Source organism: Onychostoma macrolepis, chromosome 01 (assembly GCF_012432095.1).
Source record: "Onychostoma macrolepis isolate SWU-2019 chromosome 01, ASM1243209v1, whole genome shotgun sequence".
Lineage (NCBI taxonomy): Eukaryota > Metazoa > Chordata > Actinopteri > Cypriniformes > Cyprinidae > Onychostoma > Onychostoma macrolepis.
The window spans coordinates 23,573,705-23,592,198 of NC_081155.1; the positions used below are offsets into that span (position 1 = coordinate 23,573,705).

General features: G+C 36.7%; 2 protein-coding genes across 4 annotated transcripts in view; both read left to right on the plus strand.

Annotated features, from left to right (window-relative positions):
- pibf1 (progesterone immunomodulatory binding factor 1) overlaps nucleotides 1–5,425 on the plus strand; it is a 43,300-nt gene extending 37,875 nt beyond the window's left edge. For all 3 annotated transcript variants that reach the window (XM_058769149.1, XM_058770555.1, XM_058769854.1), the window contains exons 17-18: nucleotides 4,876–5,055; nucleotides 5,287–5,425. In XM_058769149.1, coding sequence (XP_058625132.1) covers nucleotides 4,876–5,055; nucleotides 5,287–5,340 — 234 coding nt within the window. In that variant the 3' untranslated portion in view covers nucleotides 5,341–5,425. The remainder of the gene's footprint in view (nucleotides 1–4,875; nucleotides 5,056–5,286) is intronic.
- Nucleotides 5,426–7,223: 1,798 nt separating this feature from the next.
- On the plus strand, nucleotides 7,224–16,514 carry klf5a (Kruppel like factor 5a). The gene is given in 5 exon segments (XM_058771609.1): nucleotides 7,224–7,402; nucleotides 10,124–11,018; nucleotides 12,298–12,357; nucleotides 15,042–15,140; nucleotides 15,143–16,514. Coding segments are annotated over 5 exon segments (1,302 nt in total). The 5' UTR covers nucleotides 7,224–7,231; the 3' UTR covers nucleotides 15,220–16,514.
- The last annotated feature ends 1,980 nt before the right edge of the window (nucleotides 16,515–18,494 follow it).

An 18,494-nucleotide genomic window follows, 5' to 3' on the forward strand; every position in this document is an offset into this window, starting at 1 on the left:
TGTTGGGTCTGGCATATCGCATCTTCCTCTTCACAGTACCCCACAGATTTTCTATGGGGTTAAGGTCAGGCGAGTTTGTTGGCCAATTAACTAGATACCATGGTCCTTAAACCAGATACTGGTTGCTTTGGCAGTGTGTGCAGGTGCCAAGTCCTGTTGGAAAATGAAATCTGCATCTCCATAAAGTTGGTCAGCAGCAGGAAGCATGAAGTGCTCTAAAACTTCCTGGTAGATGGCTGCGTTGACCTTGGACCTCAGAAAACACAGTGGACCAACACCAGCAGATGACATAGCAGCCCAAATCATCACTGACTGTGGAAACTTTACACCGTTTGTAATTGATGCAGTATGTGGTCTGGCATTGTCATGTTGGAAAATGCAAGGTCTTCCCTGAAAGAGACGATGTCTGGATGGGAGCATATGTTGTTCTAGAACTTGGATATACCTTTCAGCATTGATGGTGCCTTTCCAGATGTGTAAGCTGCCCATGCCACACGCACTCATGCAACCCCATACCATCAGTGATGCAGGCTTCTGAACTGAGCGCTGATAACAACTTGGGTTGTCCTTGTCCTCTTTAGTCCGGATGACATGGCGTCCCAGTTTTCCAAAAAGAACTTCAAATTTTGATTCGTCTGACCACAGAACAGTTTTCCACTTTGCCATAGTCCATTTTAAATGAGCTTTGGCCCAGAGAAAACGCCTGCGCTTCTGGATCATGTTTAGATATGGCTTCTTTTTTGACCTATAGAGTTTTAGCCAGCAACGGTGAATGGCAAGGTGGATTGTGTTCCCCGACAATGTTTTCTGGAAGTATTCCTGAGCCCATGTTGTGATTTCCATTACAGTAGCATTCCTGTATGTGATGCAGTGCCATCTAAGGGCCCGAAGATCACGGGCATCCAGTATGGTTTTCCGGCCTTGACCCTTACGCACAGAGATTGTTCCAGATTCTCTGAATCTTTGAATGATATTATGCACTGTAGATGATGATAACTTCAAACTCTTTGCAATTTTTCTCTTAGAAACTCCTTTCTGATATTGCTCCACTATTTTTCGCCGCTGCATTGGGGGAATTGATCCTCTTCCCATCTTGACTTCTGAGAGACACTGCCACTCTGAGAGGCTCTTTTTATATCCTATCATGTTGCCAATTGACCTAATAAGTTGCAAATTGGTCCTCCAGCTGTTCTTTATATGTACATTTAACTTTTCCGGCCTCTTACTGCTACCTGTCCCAACTTTTTTGGAATGTGTAGCTCTCATGAAATCCAAAATGAGCCAATATTTGGCATGACATTTCAAAATGTCTCACTTTCAACATTTGATATGTTATCTATATTCTATTGTGAATAAAATATAAGTTTATGAGATTTGTAAATTATTGCATTCCTTTTTTATTCACAATTTGTACAGTGTCCCAACTTTTTTGGAATCAGGTTTGTATATATATTGTTTTTAACTGTTATTCATTTCCATATCAGATACTAGGACTGTTTTCGATGTACAACCTATTAAAACTGGCATAATGGGGTGACACATAATTACCATTAAAAAACCCTGATACTGTAACATGTTGTAAACACAGTATAACATGTTACTGATTGTTTGGTGAGTGTCAATCCCCCACATGACCTTTAGTCTGAGGAATTGTCCATGACTCAGTTTTGTAGTGTTGATTTTGTAATGTTTGCCGTAGACTTATTTTTAATTAATTCTACATTTTATTATTTTAGTTTGTCAAATTTACTGTATTTTACAATTCTTTATTATTATTTTTTTAAGTGGAAGTGGGTCCAATTAGTTTTATTTTAAAGCAATTTCATATATTTTTTTCCCCTTTTTTTTTTTTTTTTTTTTTTAGTAAATTCAAAATGATTCATTATTAAAATAATAATAATAATAATAATAATTGATTTATTAATAATAATAAATAAATTTTTCACTTAAAAACTGCTTTTTTGAGGAATGTTATCGTACATTGTCCATTAAAGGTGTCCACACATGACTACAAGAGATTAGTTCCCACATACACAAACACAGAGTCTAGTTTAGGTGTGTCCCATTTCATTATTACTCACCCAGCCTGCCTTTCCAATTAGTAGTTACATTGCGTACCTGCAGTTTACTCTCTAAAGTCATACCTTCATTGTAAAACCTATCATGCAAATTAGGAATCTGCAGCTCTAGTAACTGATGGATGCCTCAGCTTTGTATGTTTAGGAAGCTCTCAGTACAGCTCAGTTGCGACAACGGCTTTCCTAGAAGTTTCTGAGATGCAGTGAATAACTAGAAAATCCAGTCTTTCAAGTCAACTGTTTCCCATGCTCAAATCATCAGATTAGTAATAACCTTGCTGCTTGTGGTTGTTTTTGATGACAGACAGCTAATACATTGCCTCATTGAGGGGAACCCATGTGTAACGCCAAAATGCACTTGACCCATAGATTCAGAATTTAGTGTTTTGAATGACATGGTATGAAACAAAGAACAAGTCAGTACACAGTATGATTTTTTTTTTTTTTGTGAAATTTTGATTGTTGAATTGTGTCCTGTACACTACACGTCCTCTGACATTCTGAACTCTTGGGATATTAAGGGCAGGGCGTAACTTATTAAGCGCCGGTGCAATCTGGAGCTATTTTCAACCAAATACTGCTGGCACACACTGTGCCGACTTCACAACTTCTAGTGGCATGTTGGCAGAAAGCATGCAATCCTCACAAACAGCTGCTCCTCACTGGTGCTTTTTGGCATGCCAGCACATATGGTCGCGCAGTGATAAATAGAAATATTGAATGACTCTTACGCATCGGGCTGATCTACATTCGCATGAACCGAGCGGTCATGTGCTAGCAGGAGATATTTTACATTGCCGTCGTACGTGTGAATAGTAACCGTTTGCGTACAATGCTATGCAATTTTTTTTAGGTTTTTGTTTTAACACCAAGACTTGCGTTCCTTTAAACAAGCTTTTTTTTCTGTATGTTTCTGGAGCTGCATTCCTGTTGCATAATATGGAATGTCTGCCCCCTTTATTTTAAGACCTAAAGGGTTTTACTTGGGGAAAATGTAGTTTTTTTGTGCAGTATTGTGTCGCCTTAAAAGTATCTTCTGTCACCAAAGTCTATCTGTCACCAGTGCTTTCTTTTTGAAAAGCTTCTTGGCATCTGGGATTTTTATCAGCATGTTGGAACACAAGTATGAACAGCAACTCACAATGTGATCTGACATTACACGTCTTTTTCTATAAACATTTAAAATTTATTCACACAGTCAGGTAAAAACATGAAGCATTTGTTTTTTCCAATCTAGCCACAAATTGCTGGGAAGTTGTAGCTGAGACAAGTCTGTGGTTTAACACAGAAATCATAAACATAGATTAACTCACTCATTAACATGCAGTTGTCCGCAAGTATTTGTTTTTAATAAAACCTTACAGTAAAACACCAGATAGACAGTATTTTTTTTTACCTACCAGATCTTCATAAACACACATATATGTTGTCTTTGTTTTTGTTTTGTTTTTTCATGCTTTTAAAATAAGTTTTTTTGTTTTAGTTGTATTTCTACTTTTCAAGCAACTTCTGTGCTACATTGTTTAAAATAAGATTATTATTATTATTATTTTCCTTTGTGACATGTATGCAGCAACATTTTTCATCAAACCTTTATCCGTTCTCAAAACTGTATTACACTGGTGACTTTAATGAAAGAGCACTGTTGTGTTTGAGGGCGTTTCCTTCAATTGAATCAGAAGTATTTACACTAAAGCAGGGTTGTGTGCTTTGTAGAGGTACTCTTAGGGCTCCTCTTGTACTGGAGAGGTTATGAAGATACGCCTCCATTTACCATTTGAAGCTTTGAATGAAGTGTTTACATGAACCCCCAGGCTGCTCCAGCAGGTTTCTGTAATGTTGTTTTTTTTTGTTGTTGTTTGTTTGTTTTTGTATGTGATGTATTGTGAGCCACTTCCAATTAGAACATTAGAAAGAGAACAAGAAAGAATGAAAAAAGTATCTGCAAAAAACAGACATAAAGGAATAGTTCATCCAAAAAATTAAAAAATTAATATTCAGTCATTTATTTATTCACACTTGACATTTCACACTCATGTCATTTCATTGACACTGATCATGTTTGTTAAGCGGTAGTAAGGACAACAAAAAAAGTAGCCAAAGCAACTATATTTAGTCTTCTAAAGTGCTAAAATACACTTTATTTTACAACTGTCCTGACTCCTGTAAATGTTTGATTACAAGGCATGCAAAAGCAAATGGAATTTGGTGGCTGTAATTTGCTTTTTTATTATCTGAGCACAGTTGTAAGTAGGATTTCAGAACTTTAGCTAAGGACTAGATTTTCAATGGTCAATGACACCACAAATGATTATTATTTTTTTTATAATGCATTTTTAATTTGTTATTTTGCTTTAGAAGTGGATTTTATATAGCTTTGGAATATGGTGTGCAAGTTGCTTAGGCTTCATTTATGCTGTTATTTTATTTGTCGACAGATATTATCACTACAAGCTGTTGAATGATAAAAAGCTGTGCAGAAATTCCAAATTCTCCTTTTGTGTTTCATGGCAAAAAAAAAAAAATGCAAATAATAGTGTTTTAAATGACTGTGGTTGTATGGATGCTACGGAATGTTGACATCTTACATCAGGACACATGGGATGTTTGTGTTTGCAGTTTCAGTCTTAATTGCCCTACCTAAGGACATAGCACTGCTGGCAAAACAAGACTGCAATCAAAGCACCACAGAAGCTGCAGGCTCTTTCTTACCTGTTGTGAAGGGGAAGCAAACTGACAATAGGATGAAGCTCTTTAACCTTCAGGCTACCGCTGATTTGTTCTTACTCTGTTACAGGAACTTTCTGTGATGAAGCAAGTCCTGATTAGCATGCGCTCACAGCAGCACGGTGGGCCTCTGTCTGTGTCCCAACCTCAGCTTGAGACCGATGGCGTCGGTACAGCAATTCACAGACCCAAAGCTTTAACAAGCACAGATGAGGAGCAATACAACTATGGTCCCAAACCCACAGTGTTTGTAAGTTTTACTTGACTACCCATGTACAGAGACTTTCAAATAATATTTTGTCTTCTCTGTAAACTAAAAAAATTACACATTTTAAAGCTTTTTTTAAAGCTTTCTATTTGTGCTGATATCTGCTTGCGGCTAGACTCACATTAACTTTTACAGAATTTTTTACTCAGAGCAAAGTCCAAAAAATGGTCAAAGATATTTAACAATGATGTTTTTTTCTTTTTCTTTTAACAGACCAATAAAGAAGTTCCAGAATGGTACAGAAAAGTCAAACAGAAAACTAAATAGAGACCTATTCAACTTGTTTAAGACTTATAGGATGCTCCATGACATGCAATCATGGATGAAAGTCTGTTTTAAAAGACCTATTACATAACTAGTTACACAGGTCTGATGTGGAGCCATGAAGAATGTGAACCTCAACTATGAATTTTCCTTTTAATGGTAATAAATCATTCAAACAGGCGCGTGAAATTGTTATTAAAGTAGGCTTGTTTCAAATTGTATAAGCAACGCGTAGCTTTACAGTAACGGAATATAAGTAATGTTATCTTCACCCTGTAGAGATATCTCAATATCTGAAAGTATCATTTGATGGTAATAAGATCTGGATCCTTCCGTTTTGATTCGTAAGACGCGAGACACGCTGTTGATAAAAATAGAGGAGCGCGCGCATACCTTAATCGCAGCCGCATCGCGCGCTTATTTGTGTCATCTTAATGTTACGCGCCACAGGCTCGAATGTCCAACAAGAACAGCAGCAGCAGTGAGCTGCTTTTTATTGATTCATTTCATTGATTCAGTCTGCTTGGGGTGGATATTTTTATTTGCCGTGTTGTTACTTTTAAATATGAAATTATGGTAAACATTTATTAAACATTGGGATCATTTAACGTTTGTAAATAAGCCATATTTACAGCTAAACTGTAAACGCAGACGTGCTGACAGACACGTCTTTAAAACTTTGTAGCAGCTGTAAGCCGATCTAGTTATTAGGGATGAGATTCGTAAGGGATTTGAGGATTCCGTTATTTAAAGGTTCCATGAACTATTATTTTAGTGCTTTCGATGAATAAATATTTGGGAGGGGAAAAATATGATTGCATTTAGCCTAGCAGCCGGTTGCCAGATGATGAGATCTCAGATAAGATTTCAGACGAACAAAAAAGATAATAAGTCAGATATAATAATAATAACAACAACATCAATAATAATTGTTAGTAAAATTAGGTGCAGTAAAAATAGGTTACTGCAAAACGTGGCCTATAATATTGTTTAGAGGCGACAAAAATGCAATAGAATATGGTCCTATGTAGGCCTATTCATAAAAATAGCCCACCAAAGAGTAGTTAAAAATGCCACTGATTATCATTCTCACAATGTGTAGCCTATCACGTTAAGTAGGGCCTACAACATAACATAATATTTGCGTTCTGTAAGTGACTAACAGATACATTAATCCGGCAAGCTATTCATAAGTGTTATTGATTCTTTAAAAGAGTCGCGAATCGGACAACCCTTGCTACGCTGTATGTTGGTTCATTTAAAAGAACCGACTCACAAGAGTCATTCGTTCGTGTATCCGACTTCCCTGAAAAAGATTTGTTTTTATGATTTGTTATTGGCTATTTACTTCTCTGCTGTAGCTAGTTATTTTGACAAACACACTTTTTCTGTATTGTATAAAATAAAGAATGTTTTATCATAAAGTGCAATTAGAATTAACCTATAAAAATAATTAATACAATTTCGAACACATTAGGCTGTTTCTGTTTATGATCAGTTGTGATTGTATTTTAATCACTTAAGATTAGGCTTAATCTTAGCCAATGTTGCACCGCTGTCTTTATTTAAATGCTAAAGGAAATGCTTAAAGGGGTGGACAGATTTAACTCCGTGTTTTGACGGGTTTGTTGCGCTGTTAGAGTAACAGCAGTAGTAAAGGTGTAGCCGTCTCACTTTCTCAGTGCCTGTCGGAGTGAGGCCCCGCCCTTCAGCGATTATACACATATATCTCAGAGCTCCGGGAACGGAGCGAAGCGAAACGGGACATTACTACCGAAAGCGCGCGCACATACAGGCACGGGTGTCATTCCATGCACCAAACACTCACCTCCCCTTCCTCAACGTATATCAAAACGCATCCTGCGGACCCTCTCTCCGTCACATCCACGGCTTTATGGCCGCTACGCTTCTTACGATGAGCGCTGCGCTCGCACCGGGACAAGATGACTTTCTCTCGCTTCTCAAACCCTCACTATCCGACGGCTTTCAGGAGGACTCCTCTCTGTTTTCCTTTGAAACCAAGAATCCCGACACGGAAAGGAGCTTATCAAACGAGTATTGTCAGGTAATTGTTTTTATCAGTTCTTTAAATGAAGCTTCGCTTTTTGATTTTGCTTGAGATGCTACTATCACTGGATGAATTAAAGATCAAATGCATGCATGCAGTCGTGTGAAAGGTGGGCCGTTGTAGATGATGCGGCAGGCTGCACGCCTGCAGTCCCATCAGCATCATGCCCCATTAAATGCATGTGCGATTCTTTCATTTGAGGCATTTTTCTGTTCCATACGATAATTTATTTTATTTTTTATTTTATTTGGTGGGGAGGGTGTGGGATTCATCTAGTTTAAAATAAATGTAACTTTTTGTTGTGTTTCCTTGGCCTAATTAGCCTGCTGTTAGTCGTTTTTAATTGCTAAAAACAATTGCTAAAATATTAGATTTTTGGAAATTTGGAATTGTGTCCCCCTTCCAGAATTTGACTTTCCTATTTTCAATAAACGTAAAAAAAAAAAAAAAAAAGTGTTGAATTCAGGACAACTCTACTTTACACTTTGTCATAAGAACGTATATATAGGCCAATTTTAACAAATAACCTCTGCTTGTATTTTCATAACTAATTGCTCATTTCCATCATAACGTAATCTAATTTATTTATCTAGATCATTTACACCAGGTCAGTTTAAAAATTAAAGAAATGAAAGATGATAAATTAATTTTACATCATGATCTGCGTTGAGTTTTTCTAGGTGTTATTACCAAAGAAGGTTATTATTTGTGATTTTAAATTTAGGTTTATGTTTTATTAGAAATTCAAAGTTAATCTTCTACGCAACTTGTGTTCGCTACTTCAGTGCTTATCCAGTGTTCTCCAAATGCAGACAAACAGTAGCCAAAGTATATAAATGTCATTACCATAATTAACGCCACACATAGACATAGCATAATATGAAGATTCACCACATAGTCCAAAGCGTCCTCCGATGAAGAATCACTCGTGTATTTCAGAAGGATTTGGTGATGTTTTTGGGATTTCCCTGTGGTTGTAACGCAGGGGAGAGTCTGGGCTGGGTCGGGGAGCGCACAGACTCCTGTCAGTTGCTTGCAGTTGGTTTCTTGGCTACCGAACCATCAACAACTGACTCCCTCTTCTCACCCACGCGCGCCGCTCTCGCGCTCCTGAAACTTCCCAGCAACGCCGAGCCTCAATCTGAAAACTTGTGAAAGAGATACATGTCCGGCGAACAGCTGGAAGATCTAAATCCAGAAATAGCTATGTGTAGCAGCCGTGTAAAGAGCACTTAAAGAGCTCTGGCATTCTGAGTGTCTGTATGCATGTATGTTTTTATACATGTTTTTATTTTCCCTCATGTTTATTCCTCCAGTGACTGATGTCACTCTCAGGAAGTAATGAATGAGTCTTGATTTACTATTTTCTGCTGATTACGGTTTTATGATAATTGGGAGGCATTTATTTGGAAAGGCTGAGCAATCTCTCCAGCATGCTTTCCACCTGTCAGCAAGTCTGTTTTGAGCTTGTGGTATGAGCGCTGTTTTACAGTCTAAGGCGGAATGTAGCAGAGACATATCGAAGAAGACTTGATAAATGCTTTACCTCTGACTGCTCCATACAGCAACACAAACGAGTCATGCTCTTATATATACACATCGCAGATCAGCTGTTAAAACCTCAAGTTCAGATTTTTAGGTTTTATATTTTGACTTTGAGTGAAAATCATACTTTTACTCAAACATTCATGTTGGTAGTGCAGATATACTGTAAACATAAAACATTCAATGACAGCAACATGAGATAAATTTGACTAAAAAGTTACAGGAATACAAATATAGAAATCATTCATTATTAGTTAATAAGATTTAAAGACCTATCTGTTAATTGTTCAGCAGAAATGATTATCGGTTACTTCAAAATTGCCAAATATCGGTCATTTACTTAGCCTGGCCGATAAATCGGTTTATCACTAGATGTAGTTTTACCTGTTCTAATATACTTGCCTGTTAATTTTACTAAAAAAAAAGCTTTATTTCTTTCCTTTTTTACTATTTATTTATTATTATTATTTATATTTACATGTTTGTACTTACTATACATTCAAGGTTAATTGACTTCTATTAGCATTATTATTACTGTTACCATTGATTTTCCATTACCCATAACATAGTTTGAAAAGTCGTCAGTGTTTAAAATTGCAAGTAGTCCAAAGCATCCTCAATTTAAGTGGAAACAAAGGAAAAATCTCCTAATTACTCAGCCTGGCCAATAAAATCGGTTTATTCGCTAGGTGTATACGATATATTTACTTTTACCTGCTCCAACATGCTTCTTCATGTGAGGAATAATTCAGTTTTTTTTTAGTTCCTTATATATTTGATAACACAGATTAGTAAATAATAACATAGCACAAGTGTACTGGGGAATAAAATGTATTTTTTTAATGCAACATATACTTGTATTGTAAGCTGAATTAAGTGTCTGCTGTGTTCAGTAGTCCATATATTATTTTAGCTGAGTAAGCAGGCATGTTGGCTATTGTTGTAACAGTAAGTGAATATTTGCATTCTTGCAAGCTTTTCTAAAATTTTATGTATACCGTGTTTGTGCTCGGCCAACACAAGCAGTCCCAGGAGATCCTGCCAGCTTTGCTGATAGAAGCAGCGTGTGCAATATTCCAGCCCTTATTATTCTGAAATCTGTTTATCTTGTTTGCCTTTAATGGCCTTTACAACTGCATTTACAATTTTATGCTTCTCTCTTCTGCTCTCTAGGCTAAACTTGAGATGGATAAATATCTGTCTCCACAACCTGTGGCTCTCCCCGACCCAAAGAAGTCAAGACGAGAGAGCATCTCTGCAATGGACCAGTTTTTCGGGGACGACCACGGTTCCCCCTACAGCATCAATATGAATGTCTTCCTCCCTGACATCGCTTATTTAAGAACGGGGATGTGCCGGCCGGCACGGCCTTCGGTCCCCAACCATATCAAAACTGAACCTGTAACAGCGCCTTTCTCTCATCCCGAGTGTCCGGTGAGCTCGACCGGCCCCGTTTCATCCGCGCTGCCCGATTTCACCAGCATCTTTAACTCGAATTCCACTTCGGGTTCTGAAATCAATGCCATGGACGATAACTCCGGGGTCTTTGTCAAGCAGGAGATGCAAGGCTTTGACATCCCGCAGGATGGGCCGCTCTTCCAGCTTCTCAGCTCAGAGCTGGACGTCCCGCATCAAGCCAATTCGCACTCCCACCCTCACGCTCACTCGGTACCCTCACAGATGCCTACTTTCCACAACCTGCACTTAGCCACCCAACAGACTGCTGCCAAGACATACTGTGGCATGTCCGGCTACCCTCTTGGCCCGGGCCACTTTGTGCATCCTCAGGGTCAAGCCCACTCGCAGCTCAAAATGCCCTATCTTCCCCCCTCGCCTCCCTCTTCAGAACCTGGCAGTCCTGACAGACAGAAGGAAATGCTTCACAATCTGACACCACCACCATCTTACGCCGCCACTATCGCCTCCAAAATGGCTGTCCATGCGCCCAGTCACCCAACACCCACCTCGACACGAGCTCCGGCCACCACTGGGTCCATGCCTGTCCGTTACAACCGAAGAACAAACCCAGACCTCGAGAAAAGACGGATACACCACTGTGATTTTCCAGGTACAAACTACTACGTTTAATTGAACTGCAGCCATATATCAAAATCGTGATGTAGCCAAACTGACAAGATGCTGTTGTGTTTTCTGAAGCACTGTGTTGCTTTCTACTGCACTTTCTTACTCACACACTTTAATCCGCTGTTAAATAATTCAGAGATGGCCAAAGCCTTTTAACCAGTGCTCAAAAATGAATGCCAAAGAGTTGACGTCAGGCTGATTGTTATTGAATCCTGTTGCATCAAATTGACTGGGCAAATTGTAAAACAGACAAGCCTCACAGTGCCATTAATAGTGCATTTACGCTAAGAAGCTGCATGTCTGAAGCGACGAGCTTCGCAATTAAGAACCCATCACTGCTTTACTTCACTGAGTGGGGTTTTACAGCTAACGACATGAGATGGGCTTTGGATTCCTAATTGGAAAAGAAAGCATACTGAAACCAAATAACAGGATGCTCTTATATGTGACTGTGGCGATGAGTGAACCAGCTGATTTTGTGTTGGTGACCAAAAAAAATAAATCACTCTCTTGTCCTGCTGTTAAAGCATCAGACATTAAAATGGCATTGTTTCGTTTTAGAATTTATAACTGTATTATTTTAATCATTGCAGCTAATTTTATGTCAGAAGATTAAAAAATCTCATACTGTTTATGCGTCAAGCATATCATTTGCATTTTATTAATATTAAATATTGTTTATATTGTTTAATAATTTATGATTATTTTAATGAGTTTTTTTTTTATCAGAAGCCTTCCAGTATTATTTATCTCTCAAAAGATTATGCATCAAACATAATAATTGCATAGTTTTTAATACTTATGCTTTATCATTTAAATATTTAATCATTTATCATTCTCAGTTTATATTATTTTTTGTTATCAGCAGCCTCACAACATTTTTTATCTTCTAAAAATGAAAACACAGTTGTCATGCTGTTTATGTATCAAGCATAATGATTGCATTGTTTTTAATACTGATCATTTATAAATATTAATAATGTATAATTATTTTAATAATTGATATTTTAAACAATAGCATTTTTCAGTCTCTAAAAAAGATTAAAGCTCACTCTTGTCATACTGCTCATGCATCAAATATAAAAATGGCATTTTTAATACTTTAAATTTATAATTTGAATATTTAATAATTTACAGTTATTCTATACATTTTGAACAGCGTCCCAACATTTTTTTTTTTTTTTTTGAACACACAAATGCTTACTGTTGTGAGTAACAAAAGCTGTTCTCTCTCTCTCTTTTTTTTATTTTTTTATTTTTAGGTTGTAAGAAAGTTTACACCAAGTCGTCCCACCTGAAAGCTCACTTGAGGACACACACTGGTAAGAGTTCCCCAATTAAAAATGGTTTTATTTATGCTGGATAAAGCTGGCCTCCTATTTTGGCACTTTACTGTCATGTTGCTGGGCAGAAGTGCGTTGTTGGCATGCACATGCATTCATTCTTGCACGCTCCCTGAAAGCTATCCTGCGTTGCTTCCTAATATGAGATTGCACCAAAACCAGGCCCAAATACATCAGCAGGAACAGCCTATTCTACTTCCTTTTTCCATATCAATTTCTAACGTCCAGTTTTTGAATGACCTCAAGGCAACATTTGAAATTATAAGTAGAAAAACATTTTCGGTGTTGAACTCTTTCTCTATAAAAATATGTTTGAAGATATAGATTTAGTATCTGAATGGAAGTAAACAAGAGCAGACCTCATTCTACCCAGAGGAGTGGAAATTAATACATTCCAGAATGTGGCCTTTGGTATGTGAACTTGATCAACTGATAAACTACTGTACTTATCAGGCCATTTCCATTTTCAAGGTATAGATTTATATTACCAATTTCTGAGTCTAATTACAGGCTCATATTGGTTGTAAAGCACTATTGCGATAAGATAACAACACCCATTCTTTTCTGGAAGACTTGACATGGCATGATTTAGACTTTTGACAGTTGCTTTTTTTGAATAAACAGCTTGTCAAGGTGAGATTTACACTGTGCAAGCGCTAGTTAAAAATTCATAATGACATTTAGTTTGTAATAGATTTGTATAGGTAATTTATTTATTTTATTTTATTTATTTTATTTTATTTTATTTTTTTCTCCTAGAAAACAGGTTGGGTCAATTTAATGATGCCAACATCTGTGGTACACAAGATACACAAAATTGCTTAAAATAAATACACAAAAATCTTTAAAAGTATTCAAAAATATTTATACAAAGCTCACAAAATAATTTGCACTCAAATAGATTTTTTTTTAACCCGCCAACTGTTCCAGTTTTTGAGCACAGACCTTAAGTTGTTGTAAATCTTGATGTTTTGGACCACAAACTTCAGTTTGGTCTCTTTTAATGTAAAACATCCTTGCTAAATAAAAGTTTTAATTTCTTTAAAAAAAAACAACTTTTGAATGGTAGTGTAGATTTAACACTCATTATCGCTCATTTAGCAATATTAAGTATTATTACTTTATTAATAATATTAAGTAGTATTATAAAACCACTATCCTGTTTTCTCGAAGATGTATAATTAATAAACAGATAAACCACACCATGTCTAGATAACCAATGAAGATAAAACCCAATCCAACCAGTCCTTGGAGAGAAGAGAGGGGCCTCAGGCAGACAACGCACAAGATGAGATATCCAAACAAGTCATTACAGGATTCCTGTTCAGGGCTCTCCTCACAAACGTTAAAGCTCAAGACAGGCACATGTTCTGACATTTAGCTGCTTAATTGTTTTTGAGCGCCGCACCTACTGCATGAAGCTGAAACAGCTTAACTTACAGTATCACTCTTTATAGTCCATTTTATATTACTTAAAAGCCAATAGCCAAGATAAATGAGAACATTTGGATAATGTTTTCAGGTTGTTGTCATTTGTACTGATATTTCAAATAATTTAATAAAAATTTAATTATTCAAGCACTTAATGTTTACAATGCAAAAAACGTATTATTGCGTTAAATGAAACTTCCCTCAAAAATGAACATTCTGCCATCATTTACTCAGCATCACATCGATCCAAACCTGTATGAGTTTCTTTCTTCTGTGTAACACAAAAGTAATTTTTGTTTGTTTGTTTGTTTTTTTTGTCCATACAATTAAAGTCATTGTGGTCAAATGTTGTTTTGGACCCCATTGACTTTCATTGTATTGACAAAAATAGTTAAAACTCTTCCACAGAATAAAGAAACTCACACAGGTTTGAAATGACCCCCAAAAATGGAAAATTCTGTCATCATTTACTAACTCTCAAGTTGTTCCAAACTTGTATGAGTTTGGGTAACCAAACAGGTGGCCGTTGACTTCCATAGTATTTTTTATTTTTTTTGTCTAGCACCAACTGTTTGGTTACCAACATTCTTCAGAATATCTTCTTTTGTGTTCAACAGAGGAAAGAAACTCATACAGGTTAAGAGTAATTTAAGAGTGAGTAAATGATGCCAGAATTTTGTTTTTTGGGTGAACTCTCCCTTTAAAGACACAAAATAAAGTCACAATCATAATCATTCGAGAGTAGTCTGAATGTAAGATTTGCATTTTTATTATCAGCCATCGACTGTCTGAATACCTATGCATGTGTTGAGCTAGCAGGATTTTCCAAAAGCATTATCAAACCGTCTTGATTTTTGGTAGAGAAAAGAAAAATAACCTTAACATTTTATTTAAACCCGAGTTCTAGAAAGGCAAACATTGTTCTGCTATTTATGGCTGACTATGAGTTTAGTCTTGTCAGCTTCCGCGAACATACCAAAATACTGAAATACTTTAATCTTAGAGATTGAGTTAAGTGAGGTTAATGTGCTCCACACCTCTCAGTATATGTTTGTTATGGTTACTATAGCGATGACAGAGAAACCCTACCCACACAGATTACTCATTTAGTATTACTAATGTATTAGTGAACAGAAAATTTTTTTTTTTAACCGTGAATGAGTTTCTTCCGTGTTGTGTTCGTGACTTCATGTACCTAACCCAACGTGGTGTCCATTGTGTTCTGTGTTCAGGTGAAAAGCCGTATAGGTGCACGTGGGAGGGCTGTGACTGGCGGTTTGCTCGTTCCGATGAGCTGACACGTCACTTCAGGAAACACACGGGAGCCAAACCTTCCAGTGCGCCGTGTGCAGCCGCAGCTTCTCTCGCTCCGATCATCTCGCCCTGCATATGAAGAGGCACCAGAATTAGACCGCAAAACACACTAACTGAAAAATCCACAGTTACTTATTATTATTATTATTATTATTATTATGCACTTGAAGTGATAACAAGACGGCTTATTTCTTTCTCTAGACTGCGACGAACCTTATAATGTTTAGGGTAATCTTCTCTCTCTGACCTGTCGAGAGCTGTCGACTGTAAACTGAAAAACTTTTGATATTACCACGAAATCCAGTTTTCCTCTCTTTAGGATGTATAGACCACCTCATCTCATTTTGACATTCTCTTTAATACAAATAAGCTGTGTTGTACATGAGACTCGGCTCTCTAATTGGAAGATGAAATGTTTTTAAACATAGTGAAATGAACTTTAGGATTCATTCTTGTACATCTGCAAAGCACTAAGACACAACTCCCATTTTACTTTGCACTTGAATTAGACTGGAAAGGATGAATATCTATGTATGATAAATGCTTTTAATATATATCACTGGAATAGTTACTGCTCATACCAGGGTTTCAGGTACACAAGCGATTCCCTCTTTTTAGTTGCTGAAGTATTTATAGCTTTGGATGATCATGTGCTGCTACTGAACAGCAATTATTTCATGAATTATTAAACAATGGTATAGAAAAGCAATGAGAAGTGGAAAAGGGCTTTAGACAGCTGTGTGATTTGTACAGTCTCCTTTATACACACAGAAGCATGCCGACCATTTGTTTTCCTACTGTCATTGATGCATAAGCTCATATGAATGTACGAGACCACAGTGACTGTTCTTTTGAACACATTTCATCTTAAAGTGCCTTTTCGTGTTTGTTTTTTATCAGCAGCACATGCCTAAACTCCTTGTTCATGAAAATACAGAAAATAAAAATTTAGCAGGTTACCATTATTTCATCATTACCGCAATTCGGCTGCCTTTCACACGTTTAAGAGAGGGTTAAAGCATCAACTGGTTCATTCTTGTAAAATCGATGTATTTATTGCATTGGCTTTGTGAAGTGGAATTTGACAAGTTTTGTGTAATTGAAATGCCTTAATGTAAATACTATGACATTTTATTGTATTGTAAATATTATTTTGATTAATTTTGTTGCTCTGTTTTTTTTTTTTTCCTTCCTTTTTTTCGGAAAAGGATCATATTGCTCTGGATTTTGGCTGTGTGACTATTTTTGTTGTTTTTGGATTTTTTTTTTTTATATTTCACTTATTTTGTAGATTCTCAGATTATATTTCTAAATTGGTTGTCCTCTTGACAAAATGTTTTTTGCCTACTGATTGAAATGAAACCTAATAAAATCAACTTTATAATTTTTAATGCTTTTTACAAACTTCTCTCACACATTTCTTTCTTTGTTCCGTTTCTACCGAATTAATGACAAAACTATAATAATGTGTGTTTGGAATAAAATGCATAGAACGATCATTAATCAACCTCCCTCAAAGCAGATACACTAGGTTTCTAAAGTTTACATTGGTGTATTCCAAGGGGTTCCTGTTGACTCATTATACCAATTTCTATTTGTTGATGTTTCTAAGGTCCAAGAAAAGAAATACTACAAAGGAGTAAAGATAAAACTATCATCAAAGCAGAAAGTTAAGTTTCAAAGATCACTTGGACCTATGCCACAAAGTTTGAATGTCTCTTATCTGATGGTTGACGTTGTAAAGAAACAATTTCCGCAACTCAAACAAACCCTAAAGTTCTGAAAAAGAAAATTAATGGGAATTCCTTTTTATGTCAACATATGTCAAGAATGAGAGTGACGTTAATACAATACCTCAACGTTTTTTTTACTGCCCAGTGCAACCCATTTAAAATTTTACATCTTGCACAACAAAAACATTAAGTAATAAAGTGATAGTTCACCCCAAAAATGACAATTGCGTAATCATTTATTCACCTCCATGTTGTTTCAAACTTATATGACCTTAAACAATATTTTGTTAAATGTCTGTTTTGAGAGTGAGATGGAATAGAATGGAAGTCAACAGTAACCAAAAATGGTTTGGTTACCAACATTCTTAAAAATTATCTTAGAATTGGTGATATTCAAAGAGTAAAAGTGATATTTGTTACCCATATAAAATATTAGTGTTAATTAAGGACCTTAAATGTAATTTGATAGTAGAATTTGGTCTCGTAATTCAAGAAGATTTCTGTATTTAATATGGACATTTTAATAGCTGCTGTGCAGCTCGTGTACAAGACAGATCCCACAAACATCACAAACTCCAGTTTACAGCCTTTAGAAATCTATCTTATCACTGGAATCGTAATGGTATCACTTCTGGAAGGGATGATTTCTCTGCTCACAGGCTCATAGGTCCCGACCAGAGTCCACTGTGACTACTGAAAATGTCTTATCAATCATATCGAACCTCTTCACAATAATTCTGGAATTAGTATGATGCCCCTTTTTATCTGATTCTCAACCAGTATGTGGAATAATAACGATCTGGTATGTTCAGAAACGATCAGCACGGACGGACACTTGGTTTGTTTTAAGAGGCATTACTGGTTTCTTGGGGTGCAACCGAATTACAAGCTGCCAAAACGTTGGGGACCCCTGTGAGCAAAGAAACAATACAGCTTTTGATATGAGATCAGGAAACACCACAAAGGAAAATAAATGCTTTCATTGCTTTTAAAGAGAAGGGGAATTTCTCCCTCTCTTCTACATATGTTCTTAGTTTGATTCCTCGGACAAACCTCAGCCCCTGGACATAATGAACTTCAGATGTCAAAGACAGGCAAACAATGGAAGCTCCATTGGACCCAATCAGGAGGTTCTTCAAGGTTCCTCCTGAGAATTGCTACTCCTACAAGTCCCCTTCTTTCTTCCTCTCCTACCTCCCCCTTTCCGTAGCCTACATGGAGGTTTTAAACCCCCAGGGTGAACATTATTTCTCTAATGCATAGGGCCCCTAGTTTTTTCTTCACTTTCAGCCCTCAAAACATCATAAGCTGCACTTTCTCATAACCTGTCCCAGCCAGCTCAATACAAACGAGTCTCCCGTTGCTGTAAACAAACAAAAGTGCCAAAGACAAAGGAAACAGCTTTATTTCTCACAGATTTGTGCATGTTATGATATGGATAATGTCAGAAAGGGGGGCCGGTTATAATCAGGTTAGCATAATCTATTCCAACTCTACGACTTGATAGGTTTGTAGTTATGTGAATTGGGACAATTCAAAGGCTTGTTAGCTTAACTTTTAGACCAATGAAGTCAAAGTAACAATTATATGGGCCTTTATATAAGTTCAAGCAGTCAAGGTGTCAGTTTTTGGGCAAAA